The sequence below is a fragment of the Manis javanica genome, chromosome 7 (genome assembly GCF_040802235.1).
Source record: "Manis javanica isolate MJ-LG chromosome 7, MJ_LKY, whole genome shotgun sequence".
Classification (NCBI taxonomy): Eukaryota; Metazoa; Chordata; class Mammalia; order Pholidota; family Manidae; genus Manis; species Manis javanica.
In genome coordinates, this window is record NC_133162.1 from 8,380,991 (window position 1) to 8,400,194 (window position 19,204).

The following is a 19,204-nucleotide window of genomic DNA, read 5'->3' on the forward strand; positions in this document are numbered from 1 at the left end:
TCTTTTGCTTAAAACACAGTATTTCTAATTTAAAACGTTAAACCAATTAAAAAAATCTTTAACTGGGATCTTGATCTAAAAGAGAACACAGATAATTTTGACTAGGGATTAAACACTTCATTATACTGTCCTTAGAGTTCCTAAATTTAAAAGTATGCACATATTTTAACACTGGAAGATATATATAAAAGCTTGAAATGAGAAGAATTCTGTTATATACCCCTTGTTGAAATAATCCTTGTATTATTGATTTCTCCATTTTTGAATTTTCATCCATTGTTGAAACCAAAGGAGCAAGTTGTTCTTGGGCAAATTTTGTAACTGTAGGGAAAAAAACCCCAATTAAGTCTTTATTCTATTTATATGACATGTATCACTTTTTTCAAAATTAAAAAAAAATTAATGTCAAAAAATTCCATTCATAAATTTAGATGAATATGTTCCCCAAACATGTTCTATGTCACATAATTTCATTCTGTAGACCCAAATCAAGGCATAGGAATAATGGGGGAAACTTAGCAGTTTACTCACCTGTCCTTTTTATCATCATCTCCTCCTCTGTAAATGTTTGCAGAGGGGCACAGGGGACCCCATTATTTGGTACACTGAGTAGAGCTTCTGACTGGGAAGATTGCAGGACACAAGGAGGAGTCTTCCAAGAAGACAGGCAAGTTAGGAAGTTTCTTCTTAGCTATAGGGACAGTCCCCATTGAATGGGGAACACACATACAAAAGGTAAGGGAAGTATTTGAATGTTAGTTTCCTTGGGAATAAGTTTATAACCCATTCTTACATCGTATTATCACTGAAATAAAAGAGCTTAACCTGGCACATTTTAAAACTCACTGTCTTGTGAACAAAACTGGTTTGGTAACATATATCTCCTTTATCCAGCAATAAGCTCTTCGAAAGAAACAAATCTCCCAGATAATTAACTTTTTACTTTCAAAGAAACAGAACTTCCTAGATGGAACACATTTTTTTAAAATTAAGGTATCACTGATATAAAATCTTATGAAGGTTTCACATGAGCAACATTGTGGTTTCGACATTCACCCATGTTATCAAGTCCCCCCCAAATGCAATCACTATCCATCACTGTAGTAACATGCTACAGAGTCATTAGATGTCTTCAGGCGGTAGTGCCTTCCCTGTCACCTACCCATATTGTGAGTGCTAATTATAAAGCCCCTTAATCTCCTTCTCCCTCCCTCCCTCCCCAACCCCTTCCCTTTGGTAACCACTAGTCCCTTCTAGGAACTCATTCTTAAAACGTTGCATTTCACTGACTTCTTCAATTAGGGAACCCTGAATATAACCAGGCTGAGTAACCACTCACTGTAAGGGTCCCTCCTGGAGGGGAGGACCTGCCCTACCCTGAATGGCTGCCAGCCTTTTCTGTTTCTACGGCCAGTTTCATTTTTTCAGCTTCTCTTTAGTAAGAGACAGTGCAGCATACAGGGTTAAGAAAATAGGCTTTGGAGTCTGAAAGAACTGGCTTCAAATCCTAGCATTTGGTAATTACTGGCTATGTGATCTTGGGTAAGTGATTTCTAAACTCTCAGTTAAAACCTCCCATAGTCTTACAATCTCTTGGAGTTCTGTGAGGATTAATGAGACAATCCACATAAAGGGTTTAAGCATAGCATCTACGTTGTAGTAAGAGCACAATAAATATTAACAACTATTTCGGCTACAACTCCTAAGATGCTTAGTGGTGGTCCTAACAAGTGGTCGCGGTGGCAGTAACACAGTTAACCTGTAGGTTGCCCTTACTTGTCATTATTGTGTCTCCCTTTTGCTGTGTCCCAAAACCTTCAACTTGCCTCAGCAATGGATTTACTGAGAAAAGAAACAATACAATTTTAAATGCCTGCTCTCCCTTTCTGTGTTGTAGAATTCTAGCATAGGAGAAACAAGTTATTAGTCTTTTCTTAAACCTAAAATCATGCTAAGTTAAAGCAGCCAGCTACAAAAAAATCACATAAAATTTGTACTATTTACATGAAATTTCCAGAGAAGGCGAATCCATCCAGAAAGCAGAGTAGTGCATGTGTGGGGCTGGGGTGGGTGAGAAGTGAACGACTGCATTAGGGCAGGTAATCTTGTGGAGTGATGGAAATGTTCTGAAATCGGATTGTGGTGATGGTTGCATGACTGCAGATTAACCAAAAATCATTGTATCACACCCTCAGGAAGAGCGAATTTTATAGTATGTAAGTTATACCTCAAAAATTTTTTTAAAGAAGAGTTACTTTTTTCGTTTTGTTCAACAAGAATTTAGAGAATATACTGAGTAAGCATCTGCCAGTTGCCTGAGAGCATGTGGCTGGTATGAAGGCAAATAAAATTAGCCAGCTTGTGAATTTACGATCTAGTCAGGATGCCAAGACACAGCTTATGCAACAGGTAGGAAACAAAGCCAAGCTTTGCAGGACTAAGTACAAAAGTAGTGACATGCAATATAATTCACAATAGTTTTTAATATACAGGGACAAAAAGAAAAAAAAAGAAACAAGGGTCACTACGTTCAAAACCATTGTTAATCTTTCCTATGTATTGGTCAGTCTCGGTACTTATGTGCCTAGAAGTGAGGTATTCTGCTCCGAATTCACCTGGGTAGAAGAAACATTGGCCAGTCAGAAGAAAAATGTGTGTGTCTGTTTTACTAGTTAATTTTCTTTTGTTTTCAAAATTAGGAGACAGTTTAGGGCAAAGCTGCTAGAATATCTTTTTCTCGTCAAAAGACAGAGTTGGACAGGAACTTTGGCCAAGAACGAAGGAAGGGGGTACACAAGATACTGCTTTCCTCCTGATGGAAGAATTTAAAAAGGGTAGGGAGGGATGAGGGAGGTCATGAAGGGCCAAGGGGCTCGCGAAGGGAGGGGCGCTGCTGAGTAGCAGGGAGCCCGAAGGCAGAGCCTGGGAGAAGGGAGGGAGTGTAGGCGCAGTTTTGCTCCAATGGCTGATAGTAGGGCCACAGATGGGATGGACCCTCAATGCATATTTAAACGAAAGAAAGAACAAGCCAACCAGTCTTCACAAAATGATCATGAAAGTTGCCTATTACATTTCAAAAACCCCAACACATTGCTTATGGTTTTTATTTCCAGAGGAGCTTTTATTTACTTTAGTGGGCCCAAGATGGAATTGTCTCTGAGTCAATGATCACCTTTGCACCTGAGTTTATCTTTAACAGAAAGTCTTCCACTGAGAAACTTAAGAAGCCCCATTTTTTACCACTGACATAAGTGATCCCCTTAGTTTAAGTACTGCTTCTGACAAAGAGTATGACTGTTCACCACATATCAATAGACTCACGAGGTAACACAGGAAATTGTACTTTAAAAAGTATGAAGTGGTACACAAATGTAAGGTGACATTACTGAAGATGCTCGTTATAAAATACAGTGGCTACATGCTAAGGGAATGGGATCCCTTTTTAACCAAAGCTCTGAAAGCTATTACGTATATTTTTTGGCAAAAAAAAAAATTCCCCTTAATATGACAGTCTTTAATAAAGGAATCATTGCCTTTCCCGGCCTTTAACCACATAGCCCAAGATTTTGATGACAATTTCAACTGCCCCTTGCCCTTCGGTGTTGACTTCAGCCTCTGCAGCTTTGGTGTCCAGTCCATCAAAATGATTTTCCACAGTTATAACCCACTGTACCACACCATCACATTTTTTTGTAATAGCAGCAATCACTACTTCAATGGAATAATGGTTATTTATGACTTGCCAAACACTTTTCAGAGCTTCAGTCTGATCTATTTCCTACTCAACTGACCAGTTTTGTTGCACTTAGAAGTACCAATGATCAAACTTGGGGTCTGTAACCTCTGGTGGACAGAACAATAAAGCCCATGAACTTGGAGGGGGGACAAGAGTGTTATCTTTATTTCACTAATGTCTAACTGAAATGTAGCATTTCCCTCAATTATGAATACAGGCAAGAGTGACAGTAGTATTAGGAATTATCTGTGTCTCTTACCCAAAGAAGTTACAATGTTTTTATATCAAATACAGTTGGTGCAAGTATTTTGAGATATTCTTGGTACTCACCACTACTTCAAAATTATGTAGGTATTTGAATTGCTGCCAAGTCTTGTTTAAAAGCATGTTTTACTATATCACAATTAAACATTTTTTACAACTTTAATTATAATTGATTTCCTTTGTAATCCAATTTACAGGATTACAATATATATTACATTCAATATACATTATTTTATGCATTTTAAGACATTTCGAACTTTACACTGTTGAATATCTTTCACCAATGGCATAAAAAAAGGTTAACACCTGACTGAACATTCTGGTAAATCTTTTGCTAAACTCGCTAATTTAGCCACTATGTTAGTCATTATATTAGTCATATTCTCTGTGTTCCAGTTTAATGGAGGTCAACATTCTTGAAGTGCTTCCAATCTGGAAGTGTTTACAATGTTTGAAAGACACAAAGACAGACACATGAAAGAAGCTGAGCTTTTCCAAAAGAAATGTTTAGATGTAATACAAGAGACCTTTACCCTAAATCCTTATGTTCATTGGTTCCCACCAAATGTGGCCCCCAGCTCTCTTTATGGCATGTATGCATTAATGTGTGTATTTTTCATACTTTGATTTCATTCCAGATGGAACACATACAAAAGAGTCTCAGAATGCTAACCCACATCACTATGAGAAACACATCAGAGCACAGTGCTTGCATCCAGTTTTTTTGTCTTTAGCCTTGCAGTATCCAGCCAAAGCACGGTTTCTGAAACTTCTTTCCTCCCCATCCCCTTCAGTGTGGGTATGTGATTCACTTGTAATGATTCTGGGACCAATTCCAACCTGTGGGGTTCCCCCCACACCACAAAGCAATTCTCCGACACCAGTTGGGTGTCCTGCAATTCAACTCAATTCTGATACTACCTCCCTGGAGATAGCATTAGATCACAAGTTCAGGGCTCAGTGTCACAAGACCACCCCTTGCCCCCAACTGTCACAAACCCAGGATGTCACCTGTGCTTCAGACCCACTGGCTACAGACTGGAGGTTCCCAGTACCCCCTCTTTGAGTTGGTTTAATTTGCTAGAGCAGCTCACAGAACTCGGAGGAACATTTTACTTACTGGATTACTGGTTTATTAGGAAAGGACATACTCAGGAACAGCTGATGAAGAAATGCACAGGGCGAGGTATGGAAAAGGGTAAGGAGCTAGCACGCCCTCTCCCAGCACCCTGCCATGTTCACCGACCTGAAAGCTCTCCAAACCCTGTCCATTGGGTTTTTATAGAGGCTTCATTATATAAGCATGATTGACTAAAGCACTGGCCATTGGGGACTGATTCAACCTCCTGCCTTTCCCCGCTCCTGGAGATTGGACAGTGGGACAGAAAGTTCCAACTCTCTAATCACGTGGTTGGAGCCCTAGCAACCAGCCCGATCCTTAGATCCTTTCCACAAGTTACCTCCTTAACGCAAACTGAAGTGTGGTTGAAGAGGTTCATTATGAATAACAACATGCCCACTTCACCTTTAAGGCTCTGAAGCAGTTTCAGGAACTGAGGACAAGAGACCAAATATTATAATAAAAGATGTTCCCACTGATTTGTTAAAAAGAAAACCACAGGCCCAAAGATGCAGCCAATCATGTAATGGCCCTATGTCAGCAAACCAAGACTTAATACCTAACCTAACTGCAGTCTCAGGCCCACACACCCCCATGTAACCTTTATCAGTCAACATGGAATCTCCTAGTCAGCAGTAAGAAATTTCCTGAAAGACTCCATCTGTGCCAATTAGGAGGGCAATCTTCCCTAAAACAATGGATTCTATGCTAAAAATTTGCTCTTTTCTCCTTCACTCTACCTTTAAAGATCTTTCCTCTTCTTCAGCTCAACAGAGCATCTCTCTACTTGCTAGAATTGTGTAACAGAATTCCTTTTGTTGTTATAGATAACATTTCAATAAGGGAGATCTGTGCCAATGTGTTAATCTGGACCTTGAGCATACACAAAGCTACACAAATCTACTGGTGATAAAATACCATAGAACTACATGTGTATGTACATTGCTTGGAAAGAAAACTTTTCCTCTACCCACTCAGGTTTGAATGTTGGATGGTGGGGTGACTAGAAATTAACAACAGACAGATTAATAAAAGAAAAGACAGTTTCTTTATAGGTACAGATGTATTTTCAAGACTGTCCTTTCAAGTTTAAAACATATTTATTTCTTCTGGCAGCTGACTGTTCAGATGTTTTCAGTTTAGAGTAATTTTCATACCACTTTGGTGGGCTGTTTATTCCTTCACACTGAAACAATACCAATTTCCTGGTTTTGGTAACTGTACTACTAAGATGTAACATCGGGAGATCAGGGTACATAGGGGGATCTCTACAATTTATGCAACTTCCTATGAATCTATGTACATATTTCATAAATCAAAGTTTCTATTTAGGGGGCAGAGCCAAGATGGCGGCGTGAGTAGAGCAGCAGAAATCTCCTCCCAAAACCACATTTATCTATGAAAACATAAGACAACTCTTCCTAAAATAGAGACCAGAGGACACAGGACAACATCCAGACCATATCCACACCTGCGAGAACCCAGCGCCTGTGAAGGGGGTAAGATACAAACCCCAGTGCGGCAGGTCCCGAGCGCCCCTCCCCCCAGCTCCTGGTGGGAGGAGAGGAGTCAGCAGGGAGGGAGAAGGAGCCCAGGACTGCTGAACACCCAGCCCCAGCCATCCAGACCAGAGCGTAGACACAGTGCATGAGTGGGGTCCTGGATACTAGGGAAATAGGGCAGCAAGACCGGTGAGCGGGTGCCTGAGGCAGACGCCGGAGAACAAAGAAATGGGAGCGGCCTTTTTTTTTTTTTTTTTTGGCGAGTGCTTTTAGGAAGTCTTAAAGAGACAGGGACCCCAATACTAGGGAAACAGGGCAGCAAGACTGGTGAGCGGGTGCCTGAGACCGGCGCCTGAGGACAAAGAAAATCGTGCGTTTTTCTTTCTTTTTTAATTATTTATTTAATTTTATTTTTTTTCTTTTGTTGTTGCTGTTGTTGTTTTGGTTTGGAGAGTGCGTTTTGGAAGTATTAAAGGGGCAGGACAGGACACTTAGTCCAGAGGCAGGGAATCTGGGGATCTCTGGGCACTCTAACCCCCTGGGCAGCAGGGAGCACAGAGGCCCCTTACGGAGATAAATAGCCTCCCTGCCGCTCCCCCTCCAACGGGGCTCCACCATTTTGGAGCAGAAGCCCGAACCAGGCCATGCCCACCGCAACAGCGGAGATAAACTCCGTAGCAGCCGGGCAGGAAGCAGAAGCCCTGTCTGTGCGCATCTGCCCAACACAAGCCACTAGAGGTCGCTATTCTCCCAGGAGAGGAAGGCCACAAACCAACAAGGAAAGCTCTTCCAGCTGTCACTCGTACCAGCTCTGCAAACTATCTCAATCACCATGCAAATGCAAAACTACAGGCAGACAAAGATCACAGAGACAACACCTGAGAAGGAGACAGACCTAACCAGTCTTCCTGAAAAAGAATTCAAAATAAAAATCATAAACATGCTGACAGAGATGCAGAGAAAAATACAAGAGCAATGGGATGAGATGCAGAGAAAAATGCAAGAGCAATGGGATGAAGTCCGGAGGGAGATCACAGATGTCAGGAAGGAAATCACAGAAGTGAAACAAACCCTGAAAGGATTTATAAGCAGAATGGATAAGATGCAAGAGGCCATTGAAGGAATAGAAACCAGAGAACAGGAACATATAGAAGCTGACATAGAGAGAGATAAAAGGATCTCCAGGAATGAAATAATACTAAGAGAACTATGTGACCAATCCAAAAGGAACAATATCTGTATTATAGGGGTACCAGAAGAAGAAGAGAGGGAAAGGGATAGAAAGTCTCTTTGAAGAAATAATTGCTGAAAACTTCCCCAAACTGGGGGAGGAAATAATCGAACACCACGAAAATACACAGAACCCCCAAGAGAAAGGATCCAAGGAGGACAACACCAAGACACATAATAATTAAAATGGCAAGGATCAAGGACAAGGAAAGAGTTTTAAAGGCAGCTAGAGAGAAAAAGGTCACCTATAAAGGAAAACCCATCAGGCGAACATCAGACTTCTCGACAGAAACCCTACAGGCCAGAAGAGAATGGCATGATATATTTAATACAATGAAACAGAAGGGCCTTGAACCAAGGATACTGTATCCAGCACGACTATCATTTACATATGATGGTGGGATTAAACAATTCCCAGACAAGCAAAAGCTGAGGGAATCTGCTTCCCACAAACCACCTCTACAGGGCATCTTACAGGGACTGCTCTAGATGGGAGCACTCCTAAAAAGAGCACAGAACAAAACACCCAACATATGAAGAATAGAGGAGGAGGAATAAGAAGGGAGAGAAGAAAAGAATCTCCAGACAGTGTATATAACAGCTCAATAAGCGAGCTAAGTTAGGCAGTAAGATACTAAAGAGGCTAACCTTGAACCTTTGGTAACCATGAATTTAAAGCCTGCAATGGCAATAAGTACATATCTCTCAATAGTCACCCTAAACGTAAATGGACTGAATGCACCAATCAAAAGACACAGAGTAATAGAATGGATAAAAAAGCAAGACCCATCTATATGCTGCTTACAAGAAACTCACCTCAAACCCAGAGACATGCACAGACTAAAAGTCAAGGGATGGAAAAACATATTTCAGGCAAACAACAGTGAGAATAAAGCAGGGGTTGCAGTACTAATATCAGACAAAATAGACTTCAAAACAAAGAAAGTAACAAGAGATAAAGAAGGATACTACATAATGATAAAGGGCTCAGTCCAACAAGAGGATATAACCATTCTAAATATATATGCACCCAACACCAGCATATGTGAAACAAATACTACCAGAACTAAAGAGGGAAATAGACTGCAATGCATTCATTTTAGGAGACTTCAACACACCACTCACCCCAAAGGACAGATCCACCGGGCACAAAATAAGTAAGGACACACAGGCACTGAACAACACACTAGAACAGATGGACCTAATAGACATCTATAGAACTCTACATCCAAAAGCAACAGGATATACATTCTTCTCAAGTGCACATGGAACATTCTCCAGAATAGACCACATAATAGGCCACAAAAAGTGCCTCAGTAAATTGAAAAAGATTGAAATTCTACTAACCAACTGTTCAGACCACAAAGGTATAAAACTAGAAATAAATTCTACAAAGAAAACAAAAAGGCTCACAAACACATGGAGACTAACAACATGCTTCTAAATAATCAATGGATCAATGAACAAATCAAAATAGAGATCAAGAAATATATAGAAACAAATGACAACAACAACACAAAGCCCCAACTTCTGTGGGACACAGCGAAAGCAGTCTTAAGAGGAAAGTATATAGCGATCCAGGCACACTTGAAGAAGGAAGAACAATCCCAAATGAATAGTCTAACATCACAATTATTGAAACTGGAAAAAGAAGAACAAATGAGGCCTAAAGTCAGCAGAAGGAGGGACATAATAAAGATCAGAGAAGAAACAAACAAAATTGAGAAGAATAAAACAATAGCAAAAATCAACGAAACCAAGAGCTGATTTTTTGAGAAAATAAACAAAATAGATAAGCCTCTAGCCAAACTTGTTAAGAGAAAAAGAGAATCAACACAAATCAACAGAATCAGAAATGAGAATGGAAAAATCACGACAGACTCCACAGAAATACAAAGAATTATTAAAGACTACTATGAAAACCTATATGCCAACAAGCTGGAAAACCTAGAAGAAATGGACAACTTCCTAGAAAAATACAACCTCCCAAGACTGACCAAGGAAGAAACACAAAAGTTAAACAAACCAATTACGAGCAAAGAAATTGAAACAGTAATCAAAAAACTACCCAAGAACAAAACCCCAGGGCCAGGTGGATTTACCTTGGAATTTAATCAGACACACAGAGAAGACATAATACCCATTCTCCTTAAAGTTTTCCAGAAAATAGAAGAGGAGGGAATACTCCCAAACTCATTCTATGAAGCCAACATCACCCTAATACCAAAACCAGGCAAAGACCCCACCAAAAAAGAAAATTACAGACCAATATCCCTGATGAATGTAGATGCAAAAATACTCAATAAAATATTAGCAAACAGAATTCAACAGCATATCAAAAGGATCATACACCATGACCAAGTGGGATTCATCCCAGGGATGCAAGGATGGTACAACATTCTAAAATCCATCAACATCATCCACCACATCAACAAAAAGAGAGACAAAAACCACATGATCATCTCCATAGATACTGAAAAAGCATTTGACAAAATTCAACATCCATTCATGATAAAAACTCTCAGCAAAATGGGAATAGAGGGCAAGTACCTCAACATAATAAAGGCCATATATGATAAACCCACAGACAACATTATAGTGAACAGTGAGAAGCTGAAAGCATTTCCTCTGAGATTGGGAACTAGACAGGGATGCCCAGTCTCCCCACTGTTATTTAACATAGTACTAGAGGTCCTAGCCATGGCAATCAGACAAAACAAAGAAATACAAGGAATCCAGATTGGTAAAGAAGAAGTTAAACTGTCACTATTTGCAGATAACATGATATTGTACATAAAAAACCCTAAAGACTCCACTCCAAAACTACTAGAACTGATATCGGAATACAGCAAAGTTGCAGGATACAAAATTAACACACAGAAATCTGTAGCTTTCCTATACACTAACAATGAACCAATAGAAAGAGAAATCAGGAAAACAATTCCAATCACAATTGCATCAAAAAGAATAAAATACCTAGGAATAAACCTAACCAAAGAAGTGAAAGACCTATACTCTGAAAACTACAAGTCACTCTTAAGAGAAATTAACGGGGACACTAACAAATGGAAACTCATCCCATGCTCATGGCTAGGAAGAATTAACATCGTCAAAATGGCCATCCTGCCCAAAGCAATATACAGATTTGATGCAATCCCTCTCAAATTACCAGCAACATTCTTCAATGAACTGGAGCAAATAATTCAAAAATTCATATGGAAACACCAAAGACCCCGAATAGCCAAAGCAATCCTGAAAAAGAAGAATAAAGTAGAGGGAATCTCACTCCCCAACTTCAAGCTCTACTACAAAGCCATAGTAATCAAGACAATTTGGTACTGGCACAAGAACAGAGCCACAGACCAGTGGAACAGATTAGAGACTCCAGAAATTAACCCAAATATATATGGTCAATTAATATTTGATAAAGGAGCCATGGACATACAATGGCGAAATGACAGTCTCTTCAACAGATGGTGCTGGCAAAACTGGACAGCTACATGTAGGAGAATGAAACTGGACCATTGTCTAACCCCATACACAAAAGTAAATTCAAAATGGATCAAAGACCTGAATGTAAGTCATGAAACCATAAAACTCTTAGAAAACAACATAGGCAAAAACCTTTTAGACATAAACATGAGTGGCCTCTTCTTGAACATATCTCCCCGGGCAAGGAAAACAACAGCAAAAATGAACAAGTGGGACTATATTAAGCTGAAAAGCTTCTGTACAGCAAAAGACACCATCAATAGAACAAAAAGGAACCCTACAGTATGGGAGAATATATTTGTAAATGACAGATCTGATAAAGGTTTGATGTCCAAAATATATAAGAGCTCACATGCCTCAACAAACAAAAAACAAATAATCCAATTAAAAAATGGGCAGAGGAACTGAACAGACAGTTCTCCAAAAAAGAAACACAGATGGCCAACAGATACATGAAAAGATGCTCCACATTGGTAATTATCAGAGAAATGCAAATTAAAACTACAGTGAGATATCACCTCACACCAGTAAGGATGGCTGCCATCCAAAAGACAAACAACCACAAATGCTGGCGAGGCTGTGGAGAAAGGGGAACCCTCCTACACTGCTGGTAGGAATGTAAATTAGTTCAACCATTGTGGAAAGCAGTATGGAGGTTCATCAAAATGCTCAAAACAGACCTACCATTTGACCCAGGAATTCCACTCCTAGGAATTTACCCTAAGAACGCAGCAATAAAGTTTGAGAAAGACAGATGCACCCCTATGTTTATTACAGCACTATTTACAATAGCCAAGAATTGGAAGCAACCTAAATGTCCATCGGTAGATAAATGGATACAGAAGATGTGGTACATATACACAATGGAATACTACTCAGCCATAAGAAGAGGGAAAATCCTACCATTTGCAGCAACATGGATGGAGCTGGAGGGTATTATGCTCAGTGAAATAAGCCAAGCGGAGAAAGAGAAATACCAAATGATTTCACTCATCTGTGGAGTATAAGAACAAAGGAAAAACTGAAGGAACAAAACAGCAGCGGAATTACAGAACCCAAAAATGGACTAACAGGTACCAAAGGGAAAGGGACTGGGGAGGATGGGTGGGTAGGGAGGAATAAAGGGGGTAAGAAGAAAGGGGGTATTAAGATTAGCATGCATGGAGGGGGGAGGGAGAAAGGGGAGGGCTGTACAACACAGAGAAGACAAGTAGTGATTCTACAACATTTTGCTATGCTGATAGACAGCGACTGTAAAGGGGTTTATAGGGGGGACCTGGTATAGGGGAGAGCCTAGTAAACATTATATTCTTCATGTAAGTGTAGATTAAAGATAACAAAAAAGAAAAAAAGAAAGAAAGAGAAGGGGGATTACTCCCTGATAAGATAAAACTAACTGTAAATCAACAATTAATGCATGCTTTAAATATCCTTAGTTTTGATCACTTAAAGGGTGTCAGATGATCAGCTATGGAGGTACACTTTTCTGATAATAGTCCTTTCTTAAAAAAAAAACAAAAACAGTTCCTGTGTGGTGACCTCCAATGAGTTCTACACAATGGTATAAAGGGCATATCAAAGTGTGGGCAAAGGGGGTCTGTTTGTGTTTATACAGAAGATCAGAAGATCAAAGTCTAATTTGGCTACCCAGAAAATGAACTAAGATACGATATGAAGAAGAACTTCCAACATCGGCACTCTCTGGAAGAGTCACACCAGAAGATGATCATCAAAAAACCTCAACAAAGATCCAGGCGATGCTGCAGTTGTAGCTGTATCCATCCCACTGTTTCCTGGACTTGCCATTGGAATGAAGAAGGAGATATCTAAGCTGGCCTGTGCATACAGTAAAACAACAAATTTGACTGGATCTATACTGTTGGAACTCAACCACGAATTAGGAGAAGTGCAAGTTGTAGCGCTCCAAAATCTTACAACTACAGACTATCTACAGTTAAAAGAACATATGGGATATGAACAGTTCCCAGGAATGGGTTGTTTTAATTTGTCTGATTTCTCTCAGACTGTTCAAGTACAGTTGGACAATATCCATCATATCATAGACAAATTTTCACAAATGCCTAGGGTGCCTAACTGGTTTTCTTGGCTTCACTGGAGATGGCTGGTAATTATAGATCTGCTTTGGTTATGTAACTGTATTCCTATTATGTTAATGTGTGTGTGCAATTTAATTAGTAGTTTAAAACCTATACATACTTAAGTTACTCTACAAGAAGATATGTCAAAGAAATAATCAATCTTCCCATGTTTTCTTCCATCTGCTACCTCTATAGCTTTCTTCTTCCTTCCTAATTACAACCCTTCAATAGAATTCGTGCCTCATATCGAATTTACCGAGTATCTTAATTCCTCCAAGTGGTAAAGATACCTCAAGACAAATGCTGGGCATAGAAGCCACAGGGCATAAATCTGCAAAGTAAAAAGCTAACTTTTTCAAACAATATGGCTTCTCTCTCACTTACCAACTTTACATCTCCCTGTATGGCCCCGGAAGATGACTGGTTAGCCAGAGACGGGTAAGATTCCTCAAGGGAGGAACAACCTAAGACAGGCACAGTCACAGGGGGGCCATCAGGTGAGAAATTGGGGATCAACAGTGGTGAAGCTTAGAACCTCTCACCCCCCCTGTTTTGAGAGAAATCTTCTGCATCTGTGGATGTTTTAATGCCCTTGTCTAGCTTGGATTAACACATAGTCTACAGGCACACACCTGATCATCTACAATTGCTCTCTTACAGCACTAAACTATGTTTTCTACCTTTATCTTGCATCTACCTACCACTTCAGCATTTTATTAAAAATAAAAATAATAATAATAATAAAGGGAGAAATGTGGGATCCACATATAAATCAAGTATAAAAATCAAATGAATATTCATATTTGACCTGATTGTTTACAGTTCATAATGCATGATCAAAACCTAAAGTTTCTGTGATGACTGCCCTTGTACTGTTCACCATGTAAGAACTTATTCACTATGTAAGAATTTGTTCACCATGTAAGAACTTGTTCGTTATGCTTCAGAAGATTGGAGACTGACGAGAATTAGGCTTGAGATGGATTAATGATTGTGCATTGAGCATTGACCCCCCTATACAGAATTTTATTGTTGTTAACAACCATTTGATCAATAAATATGAGAGATGTCCTCTAAAAAAAAAAAAAAAGAAAAAAAAAGAAAGTGAATACATTTTGAAAATTAAATCAATGAACTATAAAATAAAATCTGCTGGATTCCAAATAAAAAAAAAAGTTTCTATTAAGAAAATCCTGCTGCAATGAATAATCTTTGACATTCATTATGTCACTATCAGCCTGTAGCATAAACTGGAAGCTGGAATTCTATGTCAAAAGGCAAACAATGAATTAAAAATTCTGGTAGGTTTCCCCAAAGCGGTTAAACCATTCTCACTCCCACTAGCAAATGCATAAGGGTGCCTGTTACCCTGGGGCTGATTGAGGAGAATTCGACAAATATGCTCTATTCAGAATTGGAGTAAAAGAAGGAAAACGAAACTTAGAAACTTTACTCTTAGTTCTAAGAGCAAAAGTACAATCAGAATTTGTGCCATATAAGGAAAACAATCCATCAAAAGCAGAGCTTGTATGATCTGAGAAGTGCAAGGCACAGCAAGGGAGTAACCCAGGGCCAGTTTGTGGAGATGGTGGAATGCAAACGGACGCAGCCTGTGAATTTATCCTGGTAACAGGGGAGGACCCTTTAGGTTTACATGCTTTCTTCTCTTGATCTGCTATCCATCTGGCGCCTGCGGGCATTTGAAGGTGTGAGTGCTACTCTAGAACTCAGGCCTTCTGACTATACTTTTAACTGTTCTTTCTGCTAGCAACCTAGTTTCCCTGAAAAGGAAAGTGAGTCAAAGAAACTCCCAGGACCCGGTATAAAGTGTTGGACCCAAGTTAACTGCACAATTAAAACATTTTTTCTAAGTTTGTTAATAATTCCGTCTTTCATGCTTTCTTTGGAAATAAGAGGAGATAGTGTCTGGTTTCATTTTTCTATATTGGTAGTTTGGGAAAGAGAACTTGCAGACTTGGCCAAAATTAGAGAGAAGACAAGTAAGTTTCCTTTATTGCTGACGCCCTGGCACTGTGCCCTGTCTTGGTTTTGGGCCTCTCCTGAGGAAGTGCGTTATTTTAGAAAGTGGTGGCATTGTTAAGGAACTACTAGATACTGGAATGAGGAGGCTGAGACTAGTGAAAGGACAAGACTACAAGTTTATTAGCTTTGGAGAACACCCAAACAGAAGCTACAGTCTATGGAGAAAGCAAGCACAAGAGATTCTGGCATAGAAGTTTTGGCCCATGGATATGAAAGCAGATAAAGATCAGCTTTAAATCTATCAGCTTTAAATCTAAAATGAGTTAAGCAATAGTTAATCAGGTTTTAAAATGTGTATCCTGGATTTAGTCAGGATTTGCTAAAAGGTTTATCTAGATGAAAACGGAAATCCTTGAGTTACTGAGATATACAGAAATAAATGCTGGTTAAACTACTGCACTAAAGAATATGAACAAGAATGATAAAACATAATTAATAAGCAAATCCTTATACCACCTTCTCCTTCTTTCCTTTATGCTTTGTTGTAAGGGCAACTTGCTCCCTTGGCAGGACTCTGCTCCACCTAGCCCACAACCTAGGGCAGTAGGAGAATGTGGCCGGCATGTGTCACCTGCCTGGTTACATAAGAGGGCCACACGTATGTCCGTTCCAAAGTGTCCTTTTGCTTTGCCTTGATCTTCAGCATCTGCCCCATGGTCTGTATTGTACTCCAAAGGCTCAATCTCTAGCTCTCATTTTTCTGCTGGTTTCCACAGCCATTTCCCACTTAGTTTCTAAAACACTTCCGGTGATAAGGCTGACACTTTTAAAGTCTCAAGTTCTAAATGAATGCATCATTTTCCTTCTGTTCCCCCTAAACAACTTTTTCTTCCGATCACCCAATCTTGCCCACTCCATTTAGAAAATGTGGAGTTCTAATTCCTCCATTTCAAGGTTATTAACAAATCGTCTCAAGTCTCCCTTAATTACTATGTCTTCTTTCCTAACCATCTGTGCCATCATCCTAGCTGAGGGCCTTGTTATACCATAAGTGAACCTCTGAAATGGTCCAAGTGGCATCTGAGATTTTGGGTTCCTTTTGCAAGCCACTTGCCATTTTTCTTGTAAAAACCTTTGGCAAACAGCGCCTCAGAATTTCAACAAAATGTACAGGTTAGTTCTAATTCATCTATAAGAACAGAAGACATCTTCAGGGTGGACAGGCATGGGCTGAGTGCTGCACTGCAACATGCCTGTTGTGAGACATGAGGACACTGCATACTGCCTCTAGTTCCTCGCCTGTGAAACAGAGTTCACGGGACCATTATATAGGGTAGTGGATATAAAATGCCGTCACTGGGCTAGAGTAAAATCTCCCTAAATTCTGGCTCTTTATCTTTGAATAGGGACCAAAATTAGGTACACTTTACAAGTCTACCTTCCATGCCACTTGCTATGACAGCAATCTAATTAAATCATTGCTCTGATTATGTATCTCCAAGGCTCAAACCCTTCCACAACCCAAAGGGTAAGTTCCAGAATCCCTTAAGTCCCAGGCCCCTCTGGTTGCAGTGTTCTCCTGACTTCTTTTCCCTGCTAAAATCTAGACCCAGCTTCCAAAAAGCCTGTCTTTCCCCTAATGATACTATTCATCATTTCTTCCTCTGAATCCACAGGCACACTGTGGACCCTTTAGGATTTGTACCACATCTAAATGATATGAGGTTGGCTGGATATAGTTCTAACTTCTCCACTAAAAGACAAACTTCTTAAAGGCAGGCGTTTAGGTTCTTTTTGTATCTGCCATTGCACCCAATGCCTCATGCATGGTAATAATAAGAGATAACATTTAATGGAAGCTTACTCTACACTGGGCACTATTTTCAGTGCCTCACATCTTCCCATGGCATAGGTACTATCATTCTCCCCATTTTACAGATCAGGAAACTAAGACCCAATGAGGTTAAGTAATCTGCCTGAGACTACACTACTAGGAAGTGACAGAGCCTGGGTTCAAGCAAGCAGGTTGTAGAACCCACGTCTTAACTACTATGCTACATCTCCTCAATTACATTAGCTAACTTATGTAAAAAAGCTTTAAAAACCATAAAGAATGAGAAGCCATGGTAAATCAACAAATTCAAACAAAATAGGTCTCGGATATCCCCTACGCAAGGGGAAGCAGTAGTGCATGAAGGCTAAGTTTAGAATAAGACCACAGTTTGAATACCAGCTCTACCATTTTCTAGCTATTAAGTCACTAATTGGTGTCAGCCTTGACAACCAAGATTAAACTACTTTTCAGGATGGTTGTGAGAATTAAATGACATGAGGCAGGTATAGCGCCAAGAACATGCCTGTCTCATAGAACATGGTCAGTAAATGTTGGCTCTAAAACAAGTCACTGTGAAACCCAGGGAATTTCCTTTGCGACACTATTAAACCACAATTATGGTTTTACAGTAATTATAAAAACATGTTTGTGACAATGCACTATCAAAACTTTACTACTTTTCTTACCTTAGGCCTGTAAAACAGTCAGCTAATTATCTCTAATGAAGGAAAGATTCCTGCCTCTGGGCATAAGACTAGAGCAGCAATTGAGGAACCTTTAACTAGTTAACGCAAACACAAAGGAATATAAAAAGAAAAAAAGCCAGCAGTGGGAACGTTGAAGGATGAGGTACACTGACAGAGTATCCAAATGCCTGAGGATCCTGGGAAGCACGCCATAGGGAGAAGCGCTGAAGAAAGTAGGAATGTTTAATGTTATGAAAACCCCAACACAAAAGCTGTTTTAGAATCAACAGTTTGTGTCGGTCCAGGGAGCACAACTAGGTTCCACTGTTGAATATTCCTAGGAGGCAGATTTCAGCTCAAGTTCCAGGAAGCGGGACTGGAATGGGTCCCTCTTTGCAACGGCGAGCTCACTCGCAGAAGGCCCTAGGGCCCACCCAGCCATAAGACAGGTGCTGAGGGAGTTCTCTTTCTGGTGGGTATGTCCGACCAACTCCGAGCTCCCTTCCTAACTTGGAGCAGGGCCACAGGAGGGACGACAGGAAGCACACCCCGTTCATAATAAGCCTGTGCCTGTATTTTAACAATCTTTTTGCGGATCGGGTTGGTAGTAGTGAAACGTAATTACTGGGGAAGGGTGGCATCGGAGAGGTGCCATCTCTGCAAAATGCTTCCAAAAACCCGAGACCCGGGGCTCCCAGGGCCCAGTGGCCTGCAAAGGACATCTTGCAGCCGTGGCTCTCCGACTCCACGCAAGGTGCTTGCTCCTCCAAAGAAGCTTCTAGATAAGCCCCCCGCCCCTTCTCACCAGCTGCCACTCCACGTCTTCCTCACAGAAGCCCGAATCCTGGAGGGAAGTCGGGGTCGTGGCCGGCTGGCTTTGGAGATTCTGAGACCGACCCGGAGGATGAAGGGAGGGAGGCATCGGCCCGGGACGTGGGCGAGCGCCCAGGTCCCGTTAGGATAAGACCCCGCCGCAGGGGCCAAGGTCGTCCCTGACACCGAGGACACTCGCCTCCAGCTCACTCACCAGCTCGCTGCGGCGCAGCAGCCGAACCGCGGATCCCTCCATCTCGGCTGCAGGCGGGCGGCGCAGTGGATGGTGCGGGGCCACTCCGCCGAGTCTCCGGGCCGCTAGTCAGAGCCTGGGAGAGGGCGGAGTCGGGGCCCCGTCCCGCCCCCCCGCCTTTCACTCCCGTTTGGCCCCGCCCCCTCCCGACTACGGAACCCCAAGAGAGACATATAGCACCCTTCTCCTCTT

The 19,204-nt window shown here is 40.8% G+C and overlaps 1 protein-coding gene across 4 annotated transcripts in view; it reads right to left on the reverse strand.

Annotated features, from left to right (window-relative positions):
• The window catches only part of ACADSB (acyl-CoA dehydrogenase short/branched chain), a 34,387-nt gene extending 15,258 nt beyond the window's left edge, over positions 1–19,129 (reverse strand). The window contains exons 1-4 of one of the 4 annotated variants that reach the window (XM_037011182.2): positions 18,974–19,098; positions 1,777–1,842; positions 532–691; positions 221–321 (exon numbers count right to left, since the gene is read on the reverse strand). In XM_037011182.2, the coding sequence (XP_036867077.1) occupies positions 221–321; positions 532–550 (120 nt within the window). In that variant the 5' untranslated portion in view covers positions 551–691; positions 1,777–1,842; positions 18,974–19,098. Of the gene's footprint in view, positions 1–220; positions 322–531; positions 692–1,776; positions 1,843–5,120; positions 5,242–18,751; positions 18,918–18,973 lie in introns of those variants that run through there. The other 3 variants (XM_017649699.3, XM_017649698.3, XM_017649701.3) reach the window with 3 other exon arrangements.
• Positions 19,130–19,204: the final 75 nt, after the last annotated feature.